Source organism: Polyergus mexicanus, unplaced genomic scaffold (genome assembly GCF_030449975.1).
Source record: "Polyergus mexicanus isolate NDT 795.1 unplaced genomic scaffold, iyPolMexi1.0 SCAF_17, whole genome shotgun sequence".
Classification (NCBI taxonomy): domain Eukaryota; kingdom Metazoa; phylum Arthropoda; class Insecta; order Hymenoptera; family Formicidae; genus Polyergus; species Polyergus mexicanus.
This window is the reverse complement of record NW_027223337.1, coordinates 921,897-946,944: the sequence shown is the minus strand read 5'-3', so window position 1 is coordinate 946,944 and position 25,048 is coordinate 921,897. Positions and strand designations below refer to the sequence as shown.

At 35.7% G+C, this 25,048-nt stretch overlaps 3 protein-coding genes across 11 annotated transcripts in view; 1 reads left to right on the top strand and 2 right to left on the bottom strand.

The window, feature by feature from the left end:
* Cip4 (formin-binding protein 1-like Cip4) overlaps nt 1-11,511 on the bottom strand; it is a 33,125-nt gene extending 21,614 nt beyond the window's left edge. For all 6 annotated transcript variants that reach the window (XM_070309910.1, XM_070309912.1, XM_070309914.1 and 3 more), the window contains exon 1: nt 11,136-11,511. In XM_070309910.1, the coding sequence (XP_070166011.1) occupies nt 11,136-11,159 (24 nt within the window). In that variant the 5' untranslated portion in view covers nt 11,160-11,511. The remainder of the gene's footprint in view (nt 1-11,135) is intronic.
* Nucleotides 11,512-12,163: 652 nt separating this feature from the next.
* Nucleotides 12,164-21,581, top strand: Sws (patatin like phospholipase domain containing sws). 4 transcript variants are annotated; one of them, XM_070309327.1, is made up of 15 exons: nt 12,164-12,373; nt 13,096-13,497; nt 13,564-13,983; nt 14,131-14,459; nt 14,595-14,961; nt 15,096-15,389; nt 15,472-15,848; nt 16,001-16,169; nt 16,471-16,851; nt 16,935-17,210; nt 17,498-17,684; nt 19,341-19,457; nt 19,751-20,071; nt 20,255-20,550; nt 21,166-21,581. In XM_070309327.1, exons 1-15 carry the CDS (start codon nt 12,368-12,370, stop codon nt 21,265-21,267), a joined length of 4,044 nt encoding a protein of 1,347 aa, XP_070165428.1. In that variant the 5' UTR covers nt 12,164-12,367; the 3' UTR covers nt 21,268-21,581. The 4 variants fall into 4 exon arrangements, with proteins under 4 accessions (XP_070165428.1, XP_070165426.1, XP_070165429.1 ...); XM_070309325.1 differs by lacking the exon at nt 19,341-19,457 and adding an exon at nt 18,722-18,838 and having other exon boundaries at nt 12,165-12,373; nt 21,166-21,580; XM_070309328.1 differs by lacking the exon at nt 19,341-19,457 and having other exon boundaries at nt 12,165-12,373.
* Nucleotides 20,077-24,675, bottom strand: Fpgs1 (Folylpolyglutamate synthase 1). The gene is made up of 3 exons (XM_070309330.1): nt 23,954-24,675; nt 23,426-23,541; nt 20,077-23,244 (listed from the first exon to the last, which is right to left on the bottom strand). Exons 1-3 carry the CDS (start codon nt 24,029-24,031, stop codon nt 21,900-21,902), a joined length of 1,539 nt encoding a protein of 512 aa, XP_070165431.1. The 5' UTR covers nt 24,032-24,675; the 3' UTR covers nt 20,077-21,899.
* Between the last annotated feature and the right edge of the window lie 373 nt (nt 24,676-25,048).

Genomic DNA, 25,048 nt, shown 5'->3' with positions numbered 1-25,048 from the left:
AGAGGCAGCTGGCATGCGCCGTGCTTTTCGCACGTTCATGAGCGCGAACAGATCCTTGCTCTCTCTTGAGAGAGAGCTTTTAATAGACACCGTAAATCCTGCAACGTCTCCGCGCACAAGTTGCGGGCTCGATCGCAAACGGATCTCTTGGCTCTTGACGTTAATTAATTCGTTGTGGCCTCACCACGGCTATCGCAAGCGATTATAAGTTTGGCACTTACTCGAATTCTTAATTAATCTATCGCGGTGTGTTTTCACTCACTGTCAAAGTTTTAATGATAATTCTTAACTCCCATTGAAGTCAGGATTGGCAAAATATCACATTTTTTTTTTTTTTTTAATAAAATCCACATCATATTGTAAAAACCGGTATTTTTCGAAAAACTAGTCTTTTCTATAAAAATGTTGAAATAAATAGAAGATCTTTTTATCGATACTCGTCAATTGGGAAAAAAAAAAAAAAATTAAACTTTGTAGAAAATAAAATCCGTAATAGAGTAGGAATCGGCGTAGCGAATAAATTAGTCTTTTGTTAGATAAACATGTAAACTTTAAGCGAACGAGAATCTATATTGGTAAAAATTTTTAATTCTTTTACTATTACATTTTGCTCATTCAAGCTAAAAATTAATATAAAATTTATCAACACTTATATCATCAAAAGTTTTTATCTCAAAAATGTATTTTGCATATTAATCTGAATTAAAAAAAGACTTTATTATTATATTGTTTTCGTTTTCTTTAACCTATGGTAATTATAGTATAATTTATTAATTAAAGTAAAAATATCTCATTTTGAATAAAATTATATATGAATATATTTTAAATGTTACATATTATAATCATTTTCATAGTTCTTGTCAATTTCAATGGATACAGTCCGTCTGGCCAATTCTGATTGAAGTATCTTTAGATTATAGAATTCTCTTTTAGCTCGTGTAAGAAATTCTCGTGTGAATGCTCTGTGATTTTTAAATTCTATCGACATGTGTCTCAAAGAACGAGGCTCGATGGGAATCATCGAGATGCATTCATCTGCGAGACGTAATATTTATTTATAGCCATTGAACAATAACGACGTAAATGATCGTGACAAGATGTAGCGTCATCATCGCGATTTCACGCGATTGCCCCGCGTTATATTTATCTAATCTGTGATATTTATCTTCGGAGATTTTTATCTTCCTATGGATCATAATTTTTCTCGGAATAAGTATAACCCTAAGGATCTGTTCGTAAATCGCGTTCGTAAAATATTTCGCAGAATATACAGGGTGAGGCATTTATATCGAGACACCTAAATATCTAAAAAAAATAAAAAAAAAATAAAGCAAGATAGAAAGAAATGTTTCCAAGACCAAAGTTGTTCGGTTCTAAGGGGGTCGTAAGATGGTGCCATTAGTTTGACCTTATAAATGATATTCTCTGAATTATTATTCGCGAATAGGTTTGTATTAAACGTAAAAGTCACGACGCTTAAAATGAGATAGACGCGCAACGCGAAGATGTTACGCGTTAATAATGTTTTAATTGTTTGTCATGTGTTACGAGATATGGTTCTCGTTCAGCGATGACATTACGAGCGACGCGACGTCTCGCTATCTCGACGGTTCGGTTGGGAAAAAAAAAAAAAAAAAAGATAGAAAACGTGGAGAATATGGAGAAGTCCGCGAAGTCGTTGACCACAACACGTCGAAATAACGACGAACGCCTCGCTGATTCTACGTTAATTAATTCGCGCCGCGTGTTCGAGGTGAGGCGCCCGACATGTACATATATACCATACATACGTGCGTGTGCACGTGCTACTTGTCTCATTATCGTAATTACTGTATTCGTGAGAATTATTGAATCCTCGACAATTTTTATCCCATATGAAAAAAATGCCCGCCAATATTTTTAATGACTTATTCACCCGGTCAATCATTCGATAACAAGATTATTAAAGGGATGATAAATTTTAGGACAAAAAGTAAACAATTTTTTCAAGATTTCAGCTTTGAAGGAAATTTGAAAAACCTTATCGCTTACATAATTTGAAGACTTTATTTTGTCGGGATTTTAGTTTGAAAAAGTCTCGGTGTCGTAAATAGAAATATTTGATCAAACTCTGAATTAGGCTATTTTCTCCTTTCCCTTTCAATTAGCTCGCGACGATACGATCGGGAAATAAGAATAAGTGATTCTCGTGACTTTTCGAATCGAGTCATAAAAGGTCGCCGGACGATATCGCTTTCGGCTTATCATGGCTCAATTCCATCTCACACGCTTGAGTCACTCATATTTTTCAGCACACTTTTAATCGCCGGCCATGAATCACCGTTGCGAACGTTCGTTTCATTCGTTGCCGCTCGGAATGAAAACGAAGATTGAATGAGACGGACGGGACCCGAGCGGGAGAGGAGACACGTCGAGGAATAATCTAGGGCTCGCGCGATATCAGCGGAGGATGCAGCAGCGATAAGAAACGCGCGTGGGACACTCTCCGATGTCGTATACAGCGCTTTGTTTCTGCCGGAATAAAGGTTGAACGTTCTTTCAACGAAAGTTAAATTCGACTTTTCTACGCAGAATGATAAAAAAAATATTCATACGCCACAGGACAAAAGATATACGGAAGAAAATTTTTTTTTTATAAATTTTATAATAAAGAAAATTTTTTTTAGAAAAATATTACTTTTTATAAATCTGATATAATAAAAAGTAGTTAAAGAAAAATATCTTTTTATAAATCTTATAATAAAGAAAAATTTAGAAAAGAATTTTTTTTTTTTTTTTTTTTTTTTTTTATAAATTTTACACTAAAGAAAAACTTTCTTAAGGAATCGATAATGCAAGTTTACGCCAGGCAACGATACGATGTTGCGTGCGTGATTATTCGATAGATCGCTGGAACAAAGTAGGAAAATTAGCATACTTTGCCTCTTACGTAAGAGCATACGTCTAGGTATAGGAACTGCAAAAGGTAGAGAAACCGAATAAAATTCTCGCCGAGAAAAGAATCAAGAATCTCACAAGAAGCCTGCCATATTCATATATATTGTATTACAATTATATATCGATTTTTTTTTCCACATATTTTATGGCTCTCAGTCTTTCGAAGATTTTGATAAAATATAAATATCTATATTATTTGTTCATATGAATTTTATTCATGCGCTTAGCTTTCTCGTCAGCAATTCACGTAAGTAACATAAAAAAAATAGCAGAAAATCTATTAAAATTATATCTTAAAATCATTTTATTCGCGTATTCACGCGTGTGTGCGCGCGCGCATGCGTGGAAAAAGTTTAATTTGCATAGCTCGCGAGGTCCGCGCGGCCTTAATCAACGCGGATAACCAGACCCTCTCGCTCCCATTCCGTTTCACTCTCGCACACTGTAGCCGGCTGAGTAAGAGTGCGCACTCGAGAGTTCGGTATTTATAGAGATTCGGCGCTATGCGTGGGTGGGGCAGGTTCTTTCCCTATGCACGGTTCGCGGCCACGCGGCCACGCACGCTTCGTGCCCGAGAAAAAGGCGAGACAGGCGTGTCTACGGGGTGTCACGCGCAAACGTGGAATTCGCTAGCTCTCGCGTGCATACATAGTACACGTCGGAAGATGTTTGGTTTCCCCTTTCAACGTATGCTTAAATCGGGACCGGTTGCTCCTACGTTTACTATCAAAATTCCCATATAATCGCGATTAAATATACATGTGTTCAGGCGATGTATATTTTCTCAAGGGACAAGGATAATTGTTAAAAAGAGGCAAATAATATCATGCGTATCCAAGTATCTCGCTGCGTGTTTCTTTCCACGAGATTCTCTAAATTTTCGTGCGAACAAATACTCATCTATAATTCTACGATATCATCTCCAAGTAACATTTGCATCTTCGAGATAATTGCATTTCAAAGAGATGATCTCTTCGATCAAATTTTTTTAGCAGTTTTATATATAGATATCGTTAAATTCAACACGCGTGAACTGTCATCAGAAAATTGTAGTAACTCATATTTTTCGAGAAGTAGCGAAAAATTATTTAATCAATATTACTATCTACATTTGATATATATATATATATATATATATATATATATATATATATATATATATATATATATATATATGACAGATATGGTACAATAATATATTTATATTTCCAAAATTTTTTAAATTATTATAACATTTATATATACAGGGTGACCCATAATACGCGGATCATTATGTGCAGGTAGAGCAGATGAAACTGTAAAGAAAAGTCCTTTATCATTTTTTTCTATAACATTTAATAAAAGAGTTATTGTTGAATAAAGTCTGGCCAATCAGCGCCCGGCTAAAGATCGGCGCTAAATAAATATTTCAAAAATTGAGGGAATTTAATTATTATATTAATTAACTCGATGTAAATCGGTATTAAATTATTCTCGCTATAGTCTTATATTTTTCAAAGCAAATAAAAAATTATATTTATCGACTTATGACTTATTTCGGAAGAAATAAAAAATAACATGATAATAAGAGCGATATCTCCGGTCGATCGACACAGGCAAATCTTAGAGATGGAAAGAATCTTTGCTGCGCGATCATAATTACGGTATAAATAAGTCGTTACTATGACCGCTACTTCCTCATACCTTTTGTTTACGGTAAATTTAAATTACGCCACGCGTTTCGATAAGAGTTTCCACCTATTGTGCACTTTGTCATTAAAAGGAATTTATGAAGGTACAGTTAGAAGCTATCAACCGTTTTCCTATAAATGGTACAGAAAGAACATAGTCGACATCTTTCAATAATAAAAATAAATATTATAAAAAATAATAAATATTATAAAATACAATAATAAATATTATTAAAAAAAAAAAATTTTTTTTTTCTTTTTTCCCCCTATCAAAAATATATATTTGAATGTTTGGTATTCACGATAGACGGACGAACTTTCGATAAAATTATACTGGAAATAAATATCGTTAATTTCTTGAGCGCTGTATTAGAGAGGATACTTGTATCAGTCAAAAAATTCCAAAGAAAAGAATTTTGTTTTTCAAGGAAATTTCCTTTGCGACGATAGCACACATCCGTTCGCACATCTACGTACAGTTACAAAAGACGAAGAGCTTTACTCGTCTAATCTCTATTAGGAAATTTCGCGGAGCGCGTTTTCCGTTAGTCGATTATGCGTTTCAGCGAAAAATGATGAATAACTTCTTCGTCTTTAGCTCATGAACGATGCCCGAGGTCTCGTGCGTGCCGCTGTGATTTGACGATTTGACACATTGCTGTTGCCTCGAGCATTTCTCATTTCCGGATATGAGTGTCTTCCTTTTTTCTTCATTGAAAAATGCCGGAAGAATGTCGGGAAGGTCTCGGAACGATTAGCGACAATTATTATATGCATTGAGCAATATCCTAATTGCTTAATTATTACAAGATTCTGATTATAGATTATTCCAAGACGGTCCGATAATAATGAATGACGGTTAATAAAGATATCCAGTGATGCTGTAAATTAAAAACCCAGTCTATTTTCGACGGGTCAAGAAACCGATTTTTTTTACCTTTTCTGAAAATATGACGTCGGTAGAACGTCTTTTAAATTTTATTGAAAAATTTGCAAAAATTGACGGATTTATAAAATTTCGAATAGAATAGCGATGTATGAATGTAAAAAATTAGAAATTACAGTTAGGAATTGGAAAATCTAAAAGATAGAAATTAAAAAATTAATAATTAATATTTTTCTTACCTTCAAGGAATGAAAAAAATTTCAGCAAAATTAAAATATCTAATTTTAAAATAATATCACTTTATTATTTTTCAATTTTTCTCTAATAAAATTAGATTTCTGTATCATGTAAGTATCTTACAAAATTAAATTACACCGAGTTTATTTATTTCAAACAATTACACGAGAGGAGCAATAAAGATGTCACACCGTTGAACTATTCGAACACGCTAAAAACATGAAAAAATATCCAAGATTTTAAAATATTGATATACCGTTTAAACATAAATAAAAATATGTGTAAAAACGCCAAAAAGATCAATCTCTAATATTCTTAAAAAAAAAAAAAAAAAAAAAAAAAAAAAAAAAAAAAAACTGCTTTTCATACTGCTAGAGTAGACCGGGTTTTTAATAAAAATTCTTGGAATAAAAAATAAATAAATAAGTAGAACCAGCAGTGACTAGTTATGAACGCGATAAAGCCGAGGAAAAGCTCTCAATTAACACTCATTCGCACAGATAAAGAAAAATCGTGTCGCGATACCGATCGATTCCGAAAGCCGCTGCTTCCGCGCGTCTCTCTCTCTCTCTCTTCCGTTTCACCTACGGTGGATGATTAGTTACGCACGTCGCACGATCGGGAAAATGGGAGCAAAACGAGGGTAGGAGGGAAATATAGTCGCGTGGATTACGAGACGAGCGTTACTTTCTCCGGCGCGAAATCGCGAGAGTCATTTCCGAATCGCGATGCAGTACAGATACGGATGACGTAAGTACGTGGATTATATCTCCTTCCTGCCTCTCCCACTTTACCTTGTCCCCCCCTCCCCCTCCCCCCGGCCTTCCTTTCCCCTCCCCCAACCCCGTCATCATACGTGCCGTCATCCGCCCCCGTGTCGTCTTCGCACTTTATCGATTCCACGACGCGTGTTGGGGGACCGAATTAATTCGTCAGGGTCAGTGTTGGCCGCCTGATTACGGGGTGAACCGAATGATCGATAGTTCGTGGAAGCGTTCGTTTTGGCGTGTGTGTGATTTGATTGTAAATAATCCTTGAACACTTTCGAAGAAAGTATTCTGAGATTAAAAGAGGGGGGGGGGGAGGGGAAACTCTTTTGCATAGTCGATCGAAACTCGACGCCACGAATAAAATTTTACACCCAAATTACACGCTTTACGCTTATCTCTAAATTAACTAGTGATACGTATATATCTCGATACTGACGATACATCATTCTCGGATGCTCGACACAATACTTGGCTCTAAATAATAAATTTAAGTGCTACATCGGATTTCTATCACGATCGATTCGTTATCAGCGTACGGCGTAATTTTCGTTATCAGCTGTTAAAAGCTCGATCGAGACTCAAGATATGTCGGCGCGTATCACGGGGTCCACTGACGTGTCCCGTACACTTTCTCGCAAATCACGATACAAGACGCGTCCGTGTTTAACCGTCGTCAGCATACGTATACTATAAGACGGGCGTGCCACGCCGTATCTTTACGAAGAGAGGATATCTCCTTTTTAAAGGAGAACAAAGAAAATTGGCAGAGAGAGAAATTTATATATATATATATACAAATTTTATATTATTTTATGAAAGATATATAAATATATATTACTCGATGAAAAAATATCCCCAAATATATAAAACCAAATAGATTAATAGATGATAAAAAGATATAATTAGCCATAATTCTCTTATATATGAAAAATGACAATTGGAAACGCGCAAGATCATCTCTGTGCTAAAGAGAAAGAAAATTAGTTACTTATCGATAAGTAAAAAACGCAATAATTAAATGAATATAATTGAAATATAATGATCGATATATAAAATAACATTGTTGCAAAACAATTTTCCTTAAATTATCGCTTTTCCCAAATCGCTTCTCTTACAATAACAAAATAATTGTTATATATATATTTAAATAATAAATAATAATTATTAAATAATTATTATACACAATTACAAATATCAATATCCAAAATATAATGTTATCCAAAATTTTATATCTTTCCAAACACACGTAATACACATCTTTTAATGATAATTGATAATAATGGATTTATTATTAAAAAAAAAAAAAAAAAAAAAAAATGCCCTGGGAAAGTTTTATAATTCAAATTATTTAAATAATTGAAAAAAAAATACAATATAAATACCAATACAATATAAACAAAATATCCATCATATTAATTCGAAAATTTTCGATATTTTTCATTAAGGCAAATGTATTTTCAACGAACGAAAGATCGATAGATAAAAATCATGGGCAACAATATAACATAATATATAATCGATATATAATATACTCTAATGAGATTTTTCAACCAACGACTTCGGCAGATGATCGTTGGTATATCGAGTACGTGTAACGGGGATGAGTGACGAAAATGATGGCGCGCGGAATGCGCGAATGAATTATTAATAGAGAGGTCGGAGAGGCGCAGTGGGGGGAGGGGGAGGGGGAGGGAGACGTCATTGGCGAGCAAACAATGAATCGATTTTACGCGCGTATACGCGTAAGAATCTTTCTGACAGTGAAGATCATAACGCGCGCGCGATCTCTAAACGAAAATTCCTTCATCTTGATGATTCCATCACCAGAGAGAGATTCAAGTCGCATCAAAGGAAGCATCGATACGTATCAATATAATATAAAAAAAGATACTTTCGCGTACAGCGTTTTTCCCCAACGTTCGTATCTTTATCCTCATATTTCTCGCGAGAGGGATTATTTCTGCACTCTTTGGGGATGGGGGTGGGGGGGGAGGAGGATAGACGCGATTAACGTCGAAAATTTATACAATAATACAGGATACATCCCGACGCGAATCGATCGTAAAGTCGATATATTGTCGCTATGACCGTCGAACATTTCACGAGAGTGGAAGCGAAAGAGCATATGCTCCTCTCTCTCTCTCTCTCTCTCTCTCTCTCCACGAGCAAGGTGCGTGGAAGGAAAGACGATGTTGCGCGAGGGAATGACGCGGGGGGGGGGGAGGGGGAGGGGAGGGACACTCGCCCGCGGCTAGCAACCGAAAAGGCAAAACTCCTGGTGGAACACGAACTGGTTTTCGGGGATATTCGTGGTTACATGTCGTTGGCGAAAACACGACGACGACGACAGCGGTGGCGTCGCCGCGCAATTGACCCTTTCTCCCTCGAGTGAGAGAGAGAGAGAGAGAGAGAAGGATATTTTTTCAAAAATACGTCTCACACGAAGGAAATTCGCGCGGCGGAAAAATTATAACTGTTTACAATCAGAAAATGAGAAGATAAGTTCGCTTAAACCTTGGCGGATGTGCGTTTTTTTTTTAGATCTCACGACATAGAGAGAGAGAGAGAGTTGATAAAATATAAAATATAAAATTATATATATATATATATATATATATATATATATATATAATATTCAAAATCACTCTCTTATACAACTTTTAATGTAGTAACTTTTTTTTTTCCAGCTAAAGTGTCTCATGTAAAAGATGTGTCGAAGAGCTCGACAATTATTTAAATGGAATATTCGTTGGAGATGGAAAAAAAAGAAAAGGAGTAACAGAACAAGAGGCGCAAGAGACAATTCTTCGAAAGAGGAACAAAGATAAAAAAGATTCCATAATTCTGAAGGAAACTGCAGTTGTAGAGTCGTGAGATTACAATGAGTTTGCTTAAGGCGACTTTGATAAATAGAGGTGAAGATATACAGATAAAGCATTCAATAAATAGTTTAACGTAAAGGGGGGGGGGGGGGTAAGATTACACGACAAAGGGACTGGCATTTATCGCAAAAAAAAAAAAAAAAAAAAAAACACGATTGTGTAGTCGTAAAATTATGAGCTTGCTTAAGGCGAAAAATGAAGAGACGTCGATAGATATAATAGATAGATAAATGAATAGATGGACGATGCATACAAGAGAGGGTAATAAGTGCTCGAAGGGAACACTTTCTAGCTATTAGCTATTTGAAACTATTGTTAAGTTTAATAATCACAGCCGATATTTAAAGAACTTTCGTAATTCTCTCTCTCTCTCTCTCTCTCTCTCTCAACTCTCGAGATGATCATCAAGATAAACACGAAGATAACGATAAGGAAATTTGCTTAATAGATACAGATATAATGACATCTTAATTTAGGGATAAAAAATGCTAAAATTTATCAAAGCGATCTCTCTCTCTCTCTTTCTCTCTCTCTTCACGATGACAGCCGATTATAAACTAATATAAGGTCTCGTTTTAATGGATAAGAGACAAAGGAGCGAAATTGAAATTTGATAAGTTGAAGTTTGATTTTTCACGTGTCTTTTATCGCGCGAATACTATTCACGACTTCAAGGATACGATTACAATACAAATGAATCACGTCTCAGCCACGCACGCACGCATACACATAACACTGTTCGTTTAAAAGAAGTTTTATTCATTCTCGATGATATTAAGAACAACGTTTTCCCGACAATGAACATTCGTGTCCTGAATATTTTATATCGGGCACCCATTTACAGCACGATACGTCGATCTTTTTACAAAGTAAGATGGAAGGGAAAGATCTAGTTCTAAATAAATTGATATGTCAATTCTATTTCGTAGACTCGTTGACGCATGAGACCGTAACGTGGAAATTCCTCACGAACGGTTGTGTTTCTCGTTTAAATCTTTCTCTCAAGGAGATAAGACTTCGATTAACAAAGTCGAGCGATATATCCCGTCATCGGGTCTCGTCAAAATTATTGTCTTCCAAATACGATATAGAGGCACGTTGCGGAATCGAAAACGGAGGGTGAGAAAAGGAGAAGGGAAGAAGTACGCGACAACTTTGTTTACGAGGTGACGAGGAGAATTTAAGCGAGAGAGAATGAATGGGGGAATCCATGAGCGGCCATCGGCCGTTTCGTGGTAAGACGGGTATAGACTTTAGGTAGGTGTACGCGCTTCTCGACAAACGTCACGTACGTCGGCCACGATCTGGCTACCTGAGAAAATCGTCAATCGCGTCAATCCGAATTCCGATCGATTACGATATACTCGCGGGATCGTTTCGCGAACACACAGCACAATGTGTCGCGTTCCTCCTTCGTCGGTGATATCGGGGAGACGACGACAGACACGGTCTCGGACGAGAGTGGATGAACGAGCCGTATAATACATACGTATAAGCGATGCGCTTCTCACGCCAACGCATTTTCGGAACGAACGCGCCCCGAGGACACTCGCAAGGTGGAATTGCGAGGATCGCGAGGTCGGGTCGAACCGAGCGCCCGCGGCGCGGCAGGGTAGAGGAGGAGGGGGGGGAGGCCGCCGCGCCGCGAAGAGAAGCGACAAGGACGAACGTACCGCGAACGGTCGCGGGGGAAAAAAGAAAGAGAGAGAGAGAGAGAGGGGGAGAGTGGGAGCAAAAACGAGAAACTACTCACCCAGAGCTCCGTGCCCCAGCTCATGTTTGCTGGGCCGGGGTAAACCAGCGGGCGCGACGATGGCGAATAATGATGTTTCCCGGCGACACTTCACATGTAGCGCAGCGCTTCGCCTCCGATCACTTTCCGATGCACACCACTGCCGTATCCGTATCTCGTATCCACAGGCACCCGCGGACGGGGAAGGAGGGGAAGTTACTATGGGGGGAAGGGAAAAAAAAGAAAACGCGCACGATGTAAAGATCGCCCGCCACGCGCACGATATCACACGGGCAACTTCAACATGTCGCCGCTCGATCTCTCTCTCCCTCTCGTAACCACCAGCACCGACTACTACCTGCCTCACCGCTGCCGCCGCACCGCCGCCAGGGACTGACTGAAGACTGTGACTGACCGCGGTCGCGGTCGCCGAAAAATCGCCCGAAATTTCGATGTGGCGCGCTCTGCCGGCCGCGCCGGGAACGACGCGCCGACTCGACGATACGCGCGTGCGCGGCCAAGGGCGACTACGCGACGCGCGAAGTTTAAATCGAGATTTTTGAGAGTTTACTCTGAAACGTTTGGAAAATAATTAAAAATACTACTAGCGACTAGGGCCCTTTGATGTTTTGTGTCGCAAATTATAGTCCACGTGTACTGGCTGTTTTATAGAAAGTCGCTAATTAATTATAACATCTAGATTACTCAGAATTCTTGTTTTCTTTTTTTTTTTTTTTTAAATTAAGATTATACAAAAAGCCATATGTGTGCAAACGGATTCGAGTATACTTTCTTACAAACCTGTCTATTGCAAATCTACAAGAAATGTTAATCCTTTTAAAAATCCTTTTAAAAATTTTTGGAATTGTTTATATAATTTTATCAGTAATATCTCAAACAATGGGAGAGCGAAAAATTCAAACTTGGAGTTTATAATTGAGTTGATAGAAAATGAAAAATTTACGCGAATTGCTAAAATTTCCAAAGTATGCATGTATTTATACTTTAATTGCGTTCGCGGGGCACATCAATTATTTTAAATAATCGATTTTGCGGTCGCGAACAATATGGCGTTGGATGACTCGAACGAAGTATCAAAGGTCGTCGAAATGTGGACTCGGGAGGATACATAGATCATTAATCTTTATCTCAATTTGCTTAATTATTACGCACGTTTCACGCTAACATATGGTCCCGGTGATTTTCTCTCCAAATACATTTTTCGGCAAAGTGGGGGACATGAAGTGCCCACTATGGAGGTTGTATTTACAGTCTCTCTCTCTTAAAATCTTTCTTATTGAAATAAAATTTTTGTCCATTGAGATATGATCATCGAAGTGGCATGCTATTTGCACAGTTGTATTTACATTAATCTCAATAATTTTAATTGCAAGCATATTTTGAAAACGTAATAGCAAGAAAACAAGGTGTCAAGTGTCAAATTTGTAAATTCTAAAGACAGTATATATGTTTCATAATATTTTTTTTTTTATTTTGCATTAAAGGGAATTATATCAAAATGCAAAAATTTTTAAATAAATGTATCAGTGTGATAATATAGTAATTTCATGAGCAAATGAAATGATGATCAGGGAACTGTCATTTTCATTCTTAAGATTTATTTTATTCTGGATAATTTTTCATTTATTTTTATGGATGGAACAGATTATAATAATCTAGTTTTGACAATAGGAATAATAATTGTCTTTAAAAAAAAAATTATTTATGCGATGAACAATTAATAGTATCCTCATTAATAGTATCCTTGATTTTTATTTCGCTCATTCTAAAAGTTATAACAATATATATGAAATTTATAAATTTAGTATATTATATTATATACTTAAAAAAACGAGTATTAAATTTTATTGTTTCAATATACATTGATATCATTGATATTTTTGTTTTATATTATTATTGTCTTTTAATATAAGCATTATCGTATTTGATATGAACTAATGATAAAATATATTGAATGCAGGTAGTAGAGTTATTTAATAAGTTCAACGAGAGCCTGGGGTCATACATATTTTCAAGATGGATTGGAAGATTCATAGAAGAATATCAGACATCAAGGACGATTTTTATCATCGCCACAATTCTACTGCTTATTTTCTTAGTTGTGCCAATCTATGTGCTGCGCAAATGGAAGAACAAGGAATTTCTACCAGAGGTAAAGGAGTTTGTTGGAGTGGGCACTGGAAAGCCAAGATTCAGAAAAAGAGACAAGGTTCTCTTTTATGGCAGGAAAATGTTACGCAAGGTAAAATCCATCGGTGGCCAAGTGCATGCTACTGGACAAGGAAAGAAAAGGAGAGCGGTCATGAGATTTGCTCGTCGATTATTACAACTTAAGAAGGAAACCGCCCCACAACAGCTCAAAGTATGTTTCATATAATATATAACTAACAATTAGCAATTTTATTTAACTAATTCATTTAATTCTAAGGTATTGGAACCACCCGCTGAGTATCTGGAAGAAGATTTAGGACCTGGTGAGAGAGTACCGCCAGATGCTCTATATATGCTGCAAAGTATTAGAGTTTTTGGTCATTTTGAAAAACCTGTGTTTTTGAAGTTGTGCAAGTACACGGAAATCATGAATTTACCCGCTGGCAGTACATTGTTTAAAATTGGAGATCCCGACGAGAATTTATTTATAGTGCAACAAGGTTTAGTCAATGTATATATTACTGGACCCGACGGCTCTCAGATATCATTAAAACTAGTGAAAACAGGAGAGTCCGTTACCAGTCTTCTTAGTTTTACCGATGTACTTACCGGGCATACAAGTACATACAAAACTGTATCTGCAAGAGCTATGGAAGATTCTATTGTAGTAAAGTTGCCAATGTGCGCATTCCAAGAAGTAAGTTATGTGGTGTATTTCTATACACTTATGCATTTTTTTATATCATATATTTTTGATTTGTAAAATATTTGAGCTTATTATTTTCTCTATTTTTATGAGATTATAAATCATATAAATATTATATAACTGTTAATATTATTGCAGGTATTTCAAGATTATCCTGACGCCTTTGTTCGAGTTATCCAGGTCATAATGGTACGCCTGCAAAGAGTTACCTTTACTGCGTTGCACCAATATCTCGGTCTGTCTGCGGAATTAGTCAATCAGGGATCACACAAGAAGAAACAAAGTCCATTCTCCGGTTCGCCAGTACGATCAAGAACCAGAGAGAATTTCGCCTCACAAAATGAAAGTATACCTGGTGTATTTCCAGTTGGCACATCGGAAACACACGATACCAGTGATTTTTCTCATCGCGATGTGCCCAATACAAATAATAGTTCTCAGCCTGTGCCCATACTTGGAAATCGCCGGTGAGAAGCTATTAAAATAATATATTCTATATCTTTTTTATCGATATAAGCAGGTTAAGCGAGTCTTATTAAAATAACTTTTCATTATACAGAATAATATTTTGTCTTTAATTACTTATCACTATTTCATGGCAGAACAAAAAACAGTGCCGACTGGAAAAATCAGAGTTTAAACTCGCAACTAAATCAGAATTTGGCAGATATGGTACCGGAATGTGATTCTCACTGGCCAAATCCATCGTCATCGATAACATCTCTGCCGGTGCAAGCATCACATACGGAAGCTTTTCATTCTGGAAGTACTTATCTTGGTAAAAAGCGCCAAACTAATGAGGGAGCGCAACAACAGCAGCAACAATTGGATGAAGAGCATCTCGTACAGATAGCCACTGACGCGTTTGTTCGTGAACTCGGCATAGAGGATGAGACAGTGCTTAAAGACAAAGTGCAGATTAGAGAAGTGCCAGTTGGTACTTATCTGATGAAAGAAGAATCTCACAAGGTTTGCCATCTTGTATATTTTCTATTTTTATTTACATCATAGATCATGTATAAAAAAAGAAATCTTTTTATATATATGATATATAATGTACAAAAAAAGATTTCTTTTTCATTCATTTCTTAATCACCTTATAGGACGTCGCACTTGTATATGTACTTTCGGGCTCACTAATAGTAAGCCAACGCGTATCGGAGGGCCGGGAGGCGGGTCAAGAAGTACACATGTTTAGCGCTCATCAGGGTGAAATTGTCGGTGGTTTAGCGGTGCTGACCGGCGAACCATCCTTTTACACGATCAGAGCGAAGCATCCCAGCCGTATCGCGCTACTTAGCAAATCAACGTTCTTCGCCATTATGCGAGATCAACCTACAGTCGTGTTGCATGTGGCACATACCGTTGTTCGCAGATTAAGCCCATTTGTAAGACAGGTACGAATATCTAAAACAAATAAAAAAATTTTTATAAGAAAAACGAATATTTTTAACAAACAAGCTATTATTTCTTGAATAGGTGGATTTTGCTCTCGACTGGTTATTTCTCGAAAGCGGAAGAGCCGTTTATAGACAAGGGGATGAATCAGATTCGACATTCATAGTGTTGAGCGGACGATTGCGATCGGTAATTACTTATAAAAACGGCAAGAAAGAACCAGTAGCAGAATATGGAAAGGGCGACATGGTAGGCATCGTAGAGATGGTTACTCAAACTCCGAGGTCGACAACGGTTATGGCGGTCAGGGATTCCGAACTAGCGAAGCTGCCGGAAGGTTTATTCAATGTGATCAAACTAAGATATCCAATCGTTGTTACGAGATTAATAAATCTTCTCGGTCATCGCATACTCGGCACTTGGCAACAAGCGCATACGAAAAATAGCAATGACACACAGTAAATATCATAATATGATAATATATTAAAATCAATTTCATTGATCAAATTGTTATTACAATATTATACTTGCAAAAATTATATATTGTTTTATATTGATAATGTTATTAATGTTAATTAATATTTTTAATTAAGGGTAATTTTGGTTATAGGCGAGCCGCAGCAACAGTTGATGCCAGACCCGCACAAGTAAATTTTTCAACTGTTGCCATAGTGTCTGTGTCAGATGATGTACCATTAACTGCTTTCACTTATGAATTGTATCATTCTTTATGTGCCATTGGATCTTGTCTTCGTCTAACATCAGACGTCGTAAGAAAGGTATTGTATCATATTCGTCTATGTCTAGTTATATAATTTGATTATTAAAATATTACTCATTTTAATATATGTATAAAAGATATATTAAAAATATTATATATTTTTAATATATTTTAATTTATTATAAATTAAAAATATAATTAAAAATATATTTTTTTTTTATTATATGTATATCCAACATAATTTAATTTTCTAAAATTTGGTACTTTATTATAATACTTCACGCTCGTTTTCTTTTTAATACAAAAAGAGATTAGCTATTAGTTTAATCAATCATCTATTGTCTTCTTTTTCTAAATAGACTTTAGGAACGACCATCATGGAACCTGCGAACGAGTATCGACTAACTTCCTGGCTCGCGCAGCAGGAAGATCAGCATAGAATTTCTTTGTATCAGTGCGATTCGAGTTACACGCTATGGACTCAGCGATGTGTGAGGCAAGCCGATTGCATTCTCATCGTGGGTCTGGGCGATCGACCGCCATCGATTGGCCGAACAGAACGTGAGATAGAGCGATTAGTCATGCGAACGCAGAAGGAGCTGGTGCTATTACACAAGGAGCAGAATGGTCAGCGACCCACAAACACTGTTCAATGGTTAAACATGAGGTCGTGGGTGTCCAGTCACCATCACATCCAATGTCCGAAACGGATGTTCACTAGGAGATCGCAGTACAGAATTGTAAGCGATAATTATCAGATCAGGCAGTCTCTCTAAATCTCATTTACTTATATTTTATTAATATCTTTCTTTTTCTCTTATAGAACGAGTTGTATTCCAAAGTCTTCATGTCCGAACCAAATGTACACAGCGATTTCAGTAGATTAGCGCGATGGCTGACCGGCACTTCGGTAGGTCTCGTATTGGGTGGGGGCGGTGCGAGGGGCGCTGCCCACGTGGGTATGCTCAAAGCCATCATTGAGGCGGGTATACCCATAGACATGGTCGGCGGCGTTAGTATCGGCGCTTTCATGGGCGCCCTTTGGTGCATGGAGAAGAATATCACTACCACCACGCAAAAGGCCAGGGAATGGTCTAAGGTGAGACAGAAGGAAATTTTTTCCCATGATTTCTACTGATTTTCCGTCTCTTGTGCTTATGGTTTTTTCTAATATACACATTGGATTTTTAAAATAAGATATACAAACTTATAAAATTATTTCTTTTATGTCTCCTAAAATCTTAAAATTCATTCAGACTTTATATAGAAAAAAAATTTTATTTATATTTCTTTTTCTCTCAATAATTACTTTAAAACACTGTGACTATTCTCGGATCGAGAAATGTTTTTTTGTATAAAATGTTATATATTTTTATCTGTTGGCAGAAAATGACGCAATGGTGGCGGCAAATTTTGGATTTGACTTACCCGATGACTTCGATGTTCTCCGGTAAAGATTTTAATAATACTATACAGCAAACCTTCGGCGACACATACATAGAGGACTTGTGGCTTCCGTATTTCACTATAACCACAGACATCACGGACTCCTGTATGCGCACGCATAGACACGGTCTGTATGAATTAATCATCTTGCATTTCTTAAACATCGACAAAGCTTTCAGTTTTAATTTTTGTATGCTCTATTAATATTTTCTACATCTACGATTTATGAATGTAAAAATTATATATATAATTTTTTTTATAATTTCAAGAATTATATAAGTGTTAAATATAAAAAATTTCCAGATATATAACTAAAAGCTTTGACATATCGTCAAAAATATGTACTTGTAGAATATTTAGGGTGAATCAAAATATAAAGATGTAAATGTTTTATTTTATAGACAAACAAATAAAATGTTTAAAACTATTTGCAACAATTAGTTTCGGATGCTTGAATTAAAAGTAAAAATATCCAAAAAATTTCTTTTTGATTCACCATAAATTTGTTATGGCATGACGATATTTTAAGCGTTCTTAGATACATTAGCATAAATCATGATAGTAGAATCTTTAACAAACGGGAGTGAGCTTTCCGGAAAAAAAAAAAAAAAAAAATTGTTGACGTACTCTCCGTTTAATGCCGTTTTTTTTAAAGAAATAATCGAGCAAGGCATATTTTTGTTTTTACTCGAATATAAGCTGCAAACTGATATATCATACATATGCTTCCTGTATACTTACTGCTAAATTATGGTATCGAGGAAATTCGCAATTGTTCACAACTCAGTACCTATCTAAAAATTTGTTTTCAAAATATATTATTATATATATTATAAATGTTTTAATACAAAAAATAATATTCAATGTAAATAAAGCATTTGAATGAATATCTGATCTTTGGACAAAATATAAATATTCACCTGTATTCACCTTAAATATTTTTATTAAAATTGGTTTTAATTAAATTCACCAGTAGTAGCCTGAATTGATAAATTCTACTTAGCGAAATCGATCTTTCCATAAATCATATAGCCCCAATTATAATATATATACAGTGAGAAAGTTTAATTATAATTAAATCATAACTTAAGAATACAGGAAGTATTCTAAATAATATATACGAGTAAACACAGAATATTAAAGAGAATGATTCGTCGTGTTTAGGATCGCTGTGGCGGTACATTCGGGCCTCGATGTCATTGTCTGGTTATATGCCACCCATGTGTGATCCTGTTGACGGCCATCTCCTGCTCGACGGCGGGTACGTCAATAACCTTCCAGGTAACTCAGATCGCATTGATGAACACCATGTGTTAATTTTGCACAATCAATGCAATCAGGAATTAACCGGAAACAAGATTATAACAATATAACGTATCAGTAAATGTCAAAATAAATGTCATAGTATGAAACTTGTGTAAAAGGTATCTAATTGGAAATTTTTATACATATATATATTTTTATATATTGATAATAAATTTATATAAATTTATATATATTTTACATTATTATTACAAATTTATTTATAATTTCGGCAATTTATCTGATATTACATTGAGTGTACTTCTTTTGCAAGAAATTACTAGCTCTTCATCAAAATTTAATCACACTGGTTGTCTAATTTTAGTGAGACTTTTAATTTGATTTAATTTGATACGTCGTTGAAAATCTATTTATGAATATTAATAATATGAAAAGAAAAAAATTAAATTACGCGTCAAGCTCACTCCCGTTGATAAAAAAGATTGCATTTACGAAATTCTGAATAGTCAAGTCGGCTCAGGTTTACTATGGAGATATATTCGCGGCAGTATGACTATCGCGGGGGTCTTTCCTCCGATTTGTGATCCCCATGATGGGCATCTTTTGGTCGACGGATGCTATGTTAATAACGTGCCAGGTATTCATTCTATCTGTTCATGTTAATCCTGATTGTATCATCTCTCAATGTAACTCTCATCACAATATAGAAACATATAGCATAGTACAAAAAAATATGTCTCTATGAAGAAATATAATATATGTATAAAATAAAAAATGTAATTTCGAGATGAACGAGATAATGTATCATTATGATATAAACTCTATTATATCCTTACACAAATTAAATTTTTATAATGTCGAAATTTAAACTCTAACAGCGAGTTGATGTTAACGTCCTCGATTTATGCGTTCTCCATATTTCCGTTCAAGCTGACGAAATGTTGCGGCAAGGAGCACATCACATTCTGGCCATCGATGTCGGCTCCCAAGATGACACCGATCTGACGAATTACGGGGACTCATTGTCCGGTTGGTGGTTACTGTGGAAACGATGGAATCCGTTCGCCACGCCCGTGAAAGTGCCAAATCTGCCGGATATTCAGTCCAGATTGGCGTATGTGAGTTGTGTGCGCCAGCTGGAAGAGGTGAAGAGCTCGGATTACTGCGAGTACATTAGACCGCCGATCGACAAGTACAAGACTCTCCAATTCGCCAATTTCGACGAGATCAGGGACGTGGGATACCAACACGGTATAAAATTTTGTGTATTTATATTAAAAGTCTTCAATTTGTAAAAAGTACAATGCTAAAATAACAATTTATGGCTTACACATATATCATAATGAAATATTTTTTAAACAAATAGCGTAATAAAAAAGTATTTGTATGCTTACTACGCCCATCTGTAGAGATGAAATGAATCGTGTTCTCCAGGAAAAACATATTTCGAGGGTCAATCGAAAGCCGGAGTTCTGCCTAGATTCAATGCAGATCGAGAGAATGCGAGAGCTATGCGAGCAAAGTGTCAAGCAGCTAATCAACAATCAGGCTCTTCATACACTTTCACCGATCTCGCACAGATGGTGTGTAAAGTTTCGCGTGTTAGCCGGTATATCGATTTCGACATAGATATGGATTCGGACGAACTGGAGGAGTACGAGGCAGATCTGGAAGAGGATGCACAGGAAGTGGGATACGCGTCCGAACCCACTGCCGGTATTTTAGACCAAGTGAGTTGTACCTTTCATTATTCTCATTATATATATAATTTCTGTACATTAATCATTGAGAAAATGTATTATTGTAATCGGAAAAACTGGATCGTAAAAAGATATAATTTATTACATAACTTATATTTTTCCTATATATATCTTTACCTTTAAAAAAAGAAAAAAAAGATTCATATTGCATATTAATACGAATTATGTGAAAGATTAGTAAAATTTTTTTTCCGATTAAACATATACAAGATGGAGTAAAAACAGAATACAATCAGGAGAAAGTAATTTCTCGTGTGTAAATGAAATTCAAATGCTGAAGATTGTTCCATAGTGACATAGAGACTATAATGTTTATCACATTTTGCAAATTGCTAAAATACAGTAAAAGATTTCCTCCGCTGTATATATACATAATTTTATTAAATTATCTTTATATGAAGAATCACAGCATATCTGGTTATACCATTCGTTATCTGCCCCACCCTGTATATGAATATAGTATGAAATCGATATTTATTAAAAAGATATTTACCTTTATTTCATATATACAACATGATAGTAAAAATTTAATAAATATTCCTTCGCAATAATTTATAATTAGAAATGCGTTTTAATTTATTTTAGAGCCCTGAGGATAATCGCTTAAGGCGAAGAACTGGCGTTTCGCTTAGCTTATCCGATACCGAAGCGGAATCGGAACTAGAATATCATGCGACGATCTTTTGAATATTTGTTTACAATTATTTACGATATCATATCTCACTGTCCGCGACTCGCTCAATGAGATAAATTTAGCACAAATGCGCATACAAATCAAATTCATTTTTCACTGAGCGAGCCATTTCACTCAGCGATAATCTACATCAAAGTACAAAAATAATTGTTGTAAAAGATATAATCATTGGAACATTACTCTGAAGCTAGATCACAGTACGATGTGTATATCAATATACATATATCGTAATAAGTAATAAGTGATTGATATGATTATTGTTATTATTATCGCTCTATTAAATATTGTATATTAAATATATAATTACACGATTTTTAAAAAAGGCATTTCTTATTTTAATGACTTTTTATTATATTGTTACTAATTTATCATTTTATAGAATTCTATAAATTTATACAAAAATTCATTTTCTGCAAAATATTTTTATAGATAAATCCTTTAGAAGTTTATGCAAAGTAAAAAAAAAAAGACTAAATTTATAACATAATTCGTATTTAAAATAATTCACATTAAATTAAATTAAATTAAAGAAATATATGGAAGAAGAGATCAAATATTTGTTAAGATATTTGTTCAAGAAGAACAAATATCTTAACAAATAAAATTTTAATCGCATTTTGTCACATTAAAAATCACTGCTCATTGTTAAGTTAGGATCTAGAATGGTTAATACCGCGCCGATCAAATGTAAAGAACCCGTTACAAGTACTTCCATTTTATCGCTCCTGGTCATCTTCAATGATGCATATCTTTTAATGTCAACAAGTACTTCGGAGACGTTGTTCTTCAGCACCGAATTTTCGCCCCACAATTCGCAGTGTCTCTCACAGTTCTTTCTTTGCTCGTCCATATTATTTTGCGCATAATGCATTGAATTCATATCCTCTATGCTAGGCACTCCAATGCAAGTTGGGGTGAAATAAGTTTTATCGAAATCCAGAGATTTCAGCAACTTCAAAAATTGTAGAGAATCTCGGTTGCCGCTAATGTTAAATATTAGAAATTTAATGGAGGTTTTCCGACTGACTTTCTTGAACCATGATATGCAATTAACGATACTGTCGACGGTATGTGCGCCGTCCAGAAAGAAATCTGCCACACTGGTTCTCAGGATTTGCGTGCGACCCGGCCATTTGCAGTTTGCCAAAGCTGCCGCGGTCTTGTTTAAATAAACGGTTTGAGATAAATCAACCTTATCGTTTTGGTAATTATCGTGAAAACCAGTGACGTATTTCGTATCGTTTACAATCAACGGCGGCTTATTGCATCGCGATTTCATCCACTCGAGCGCCATGCTGATCGACAGCGAAGCATTCTGTTGCTGTATGCCGTTGAGACCCACCGATGAGAAGACATTGTTCCATTCATGTGTTTGAGTTGCAGGAACCACTCGCAAGTCGCGGCATTGTCTTTCCGCGGCTCGTTTCTGTAGAATGCGCATCGTCAGTTCCGATTGCGGCACCGTGAAGGCCGCAGCATGCGGTTTAAAGATCCCTGACTTTTGATAAGCAATCTCTTCGATGGTATTGCCTAGCAACAAGGTGTGCTCGAGACCCAGGCTAGTAATACCTACACAGACTGGATTCCGCACGATATTGGTACTATCCAGTTCGCCGCCTATTCCAACTTCAAGGATCGCCACGTCGATGTTCGCTTCCAAAAACACATGAAACGAGAGAATCGTCAGGAATTTGAAATACGTCGGCATATCAGATTCGCATTCACGTTTCTGCTCCAAGCGCCGATAAACATTCCAAAAGTAATGGGCAAAGTGCGACTGGCTGATCGGCTCGCCATTTAATCGGATACGCTCCCTCACAGAGACCAAGTGCGGCGAACTAAAGAAACCCGTGCTGAAACCGTACTGCCGCAGAATTGCTTCCGTGAACGCGCACGTTGTGCCCTTACCCTTTGTACCAGCCACATGTATGACAGATAATCTGTCCAGTTGCTCCAGAGTGATACCAGATCTATAGTATAATATAGATTTAAAGTTACCGCGTTTGGAATTATATATGCCATTTAAATCAAATTTAAAATACATACACTTAATAATAAATCTCATAAGTAGTGTTTCTTAAATGAGAAAAATTAATTAAATCTCTCGAACTTACTTATATTAACATTATAACAATGATAGAGCTTTATTACCGGAGTAAATATTTTTCTGTTTCTTTCATTTTCTTAGGATTATTCACATCATGCTTCACAACAGATTGTAAGTATGCAGCATTACTTTGTAAAGTGCATAACACTTTTATAGCTTCCTACAAAAATAATATATAATATTTATATATTTGAAATTAATTTTTCATATCAATTATGTAATTTAACTGTAACTTGTTCTATTCTTGAATGATAGCGCATATATCACTTAGCATGTAATGATTATAATAATATTTCTACAAGAATATAAACAATGTAATCACAGTCTTAAGAGAGAACTATTATCTTTTAAAATTTTTATATAACTATAGAAAAGCAATAAATTTAAATGATATAATTAGATGTCGAATAATATTTTACATAATTCCGCCAGAAATTGAGATTAAAATAAATTTAGCTGTTCTTTTTCATCAATAGCAAAAATATAAAAAATTTTTTAAATTGTAAATAATATATATCAAACATGAACAATTCTTTAAAATATTAAAGTGGATGATTATCGAATGTATTTACCTCGTAAGATCCACCAGTATGGGTAGAACGGACCAAAAATCCATTGTGCATCATTTTCCTCAGCAGAATAAACATCATAATCCAGTAATTTCGCAATCATGGGAAAACCGATAAGAGAGGGGACGAACTCTTCTTTTTTATCTATCGTTCTGTGCGTGTCAAAGTGCAAGCCACACAATCGCGAAGGATTGTATATAAATGCGTAGTATAAATTTCGAAGGCGATCTTCGAATATTCAAACGATATTATATATTGTCAAGTGTCACCTGTCAAAACAATGTAAGGCAATACTTGATTAAGTCGACTCGGCAGGAGAATCACGTTGGAATATCGTGAAGGAATTTCCAAAATAATTTCGCGTATAAATTCTACGAAAGGCTTTAAATTTGTTTGTCATTATGCAAAAAAACTTGTAGATTAACTCTTCCATCTTTTTTTATGCTTCTTGCTTTATTGCTCGTTTTTAATTCAATAACATTCAGTTCACATTCGATTACTGTGTGTAAAAGTTGAAATATAAAAGAGATGATTCTAAAGAATTATAGTAGAACAAGCATTGGGATGCATATTAAATGCGCTATTTCTCAAACAAATCATTAATTTAATTTTAATACGCGCGGGCGATAACAATTATTTCTTCCCGCTACAAAACACATAACACGTGTTCGTCACGTTTGTCCTGATTCCAGTTTTGTGAAAGAGTAAAGTCCATAGACATAGTATATCTAGACCGAGTGTTGACGAGTAGGAGCCGAGGTGCACGTAGAAAAGGACATACTCTGTTTCGTGCCGCTTGCGCTCTCTCTCCCTCGCACGGAGCATGACGAAAGAGAGCGCTATGCTATGTGCGAGCAAAAGAGAACGCAGGGAGCACGAAACAGAGTATGTCCTTTTCTACGTGCATCTTCACCCCCCACTCCTTAAATAAACACTCGATCTAGATATACTATGTCCTATGGTAAAGTCTAAATTCTTATAAAGTATCACGACAAGCTTTGTCGAACGCATTGGCTGCTATTGCAAAAAACTTTCGAAACCCTAGAAATTCCCTATTTGACAGCCAATCGGTATGTTTGACAAATATGAACCTAAGAA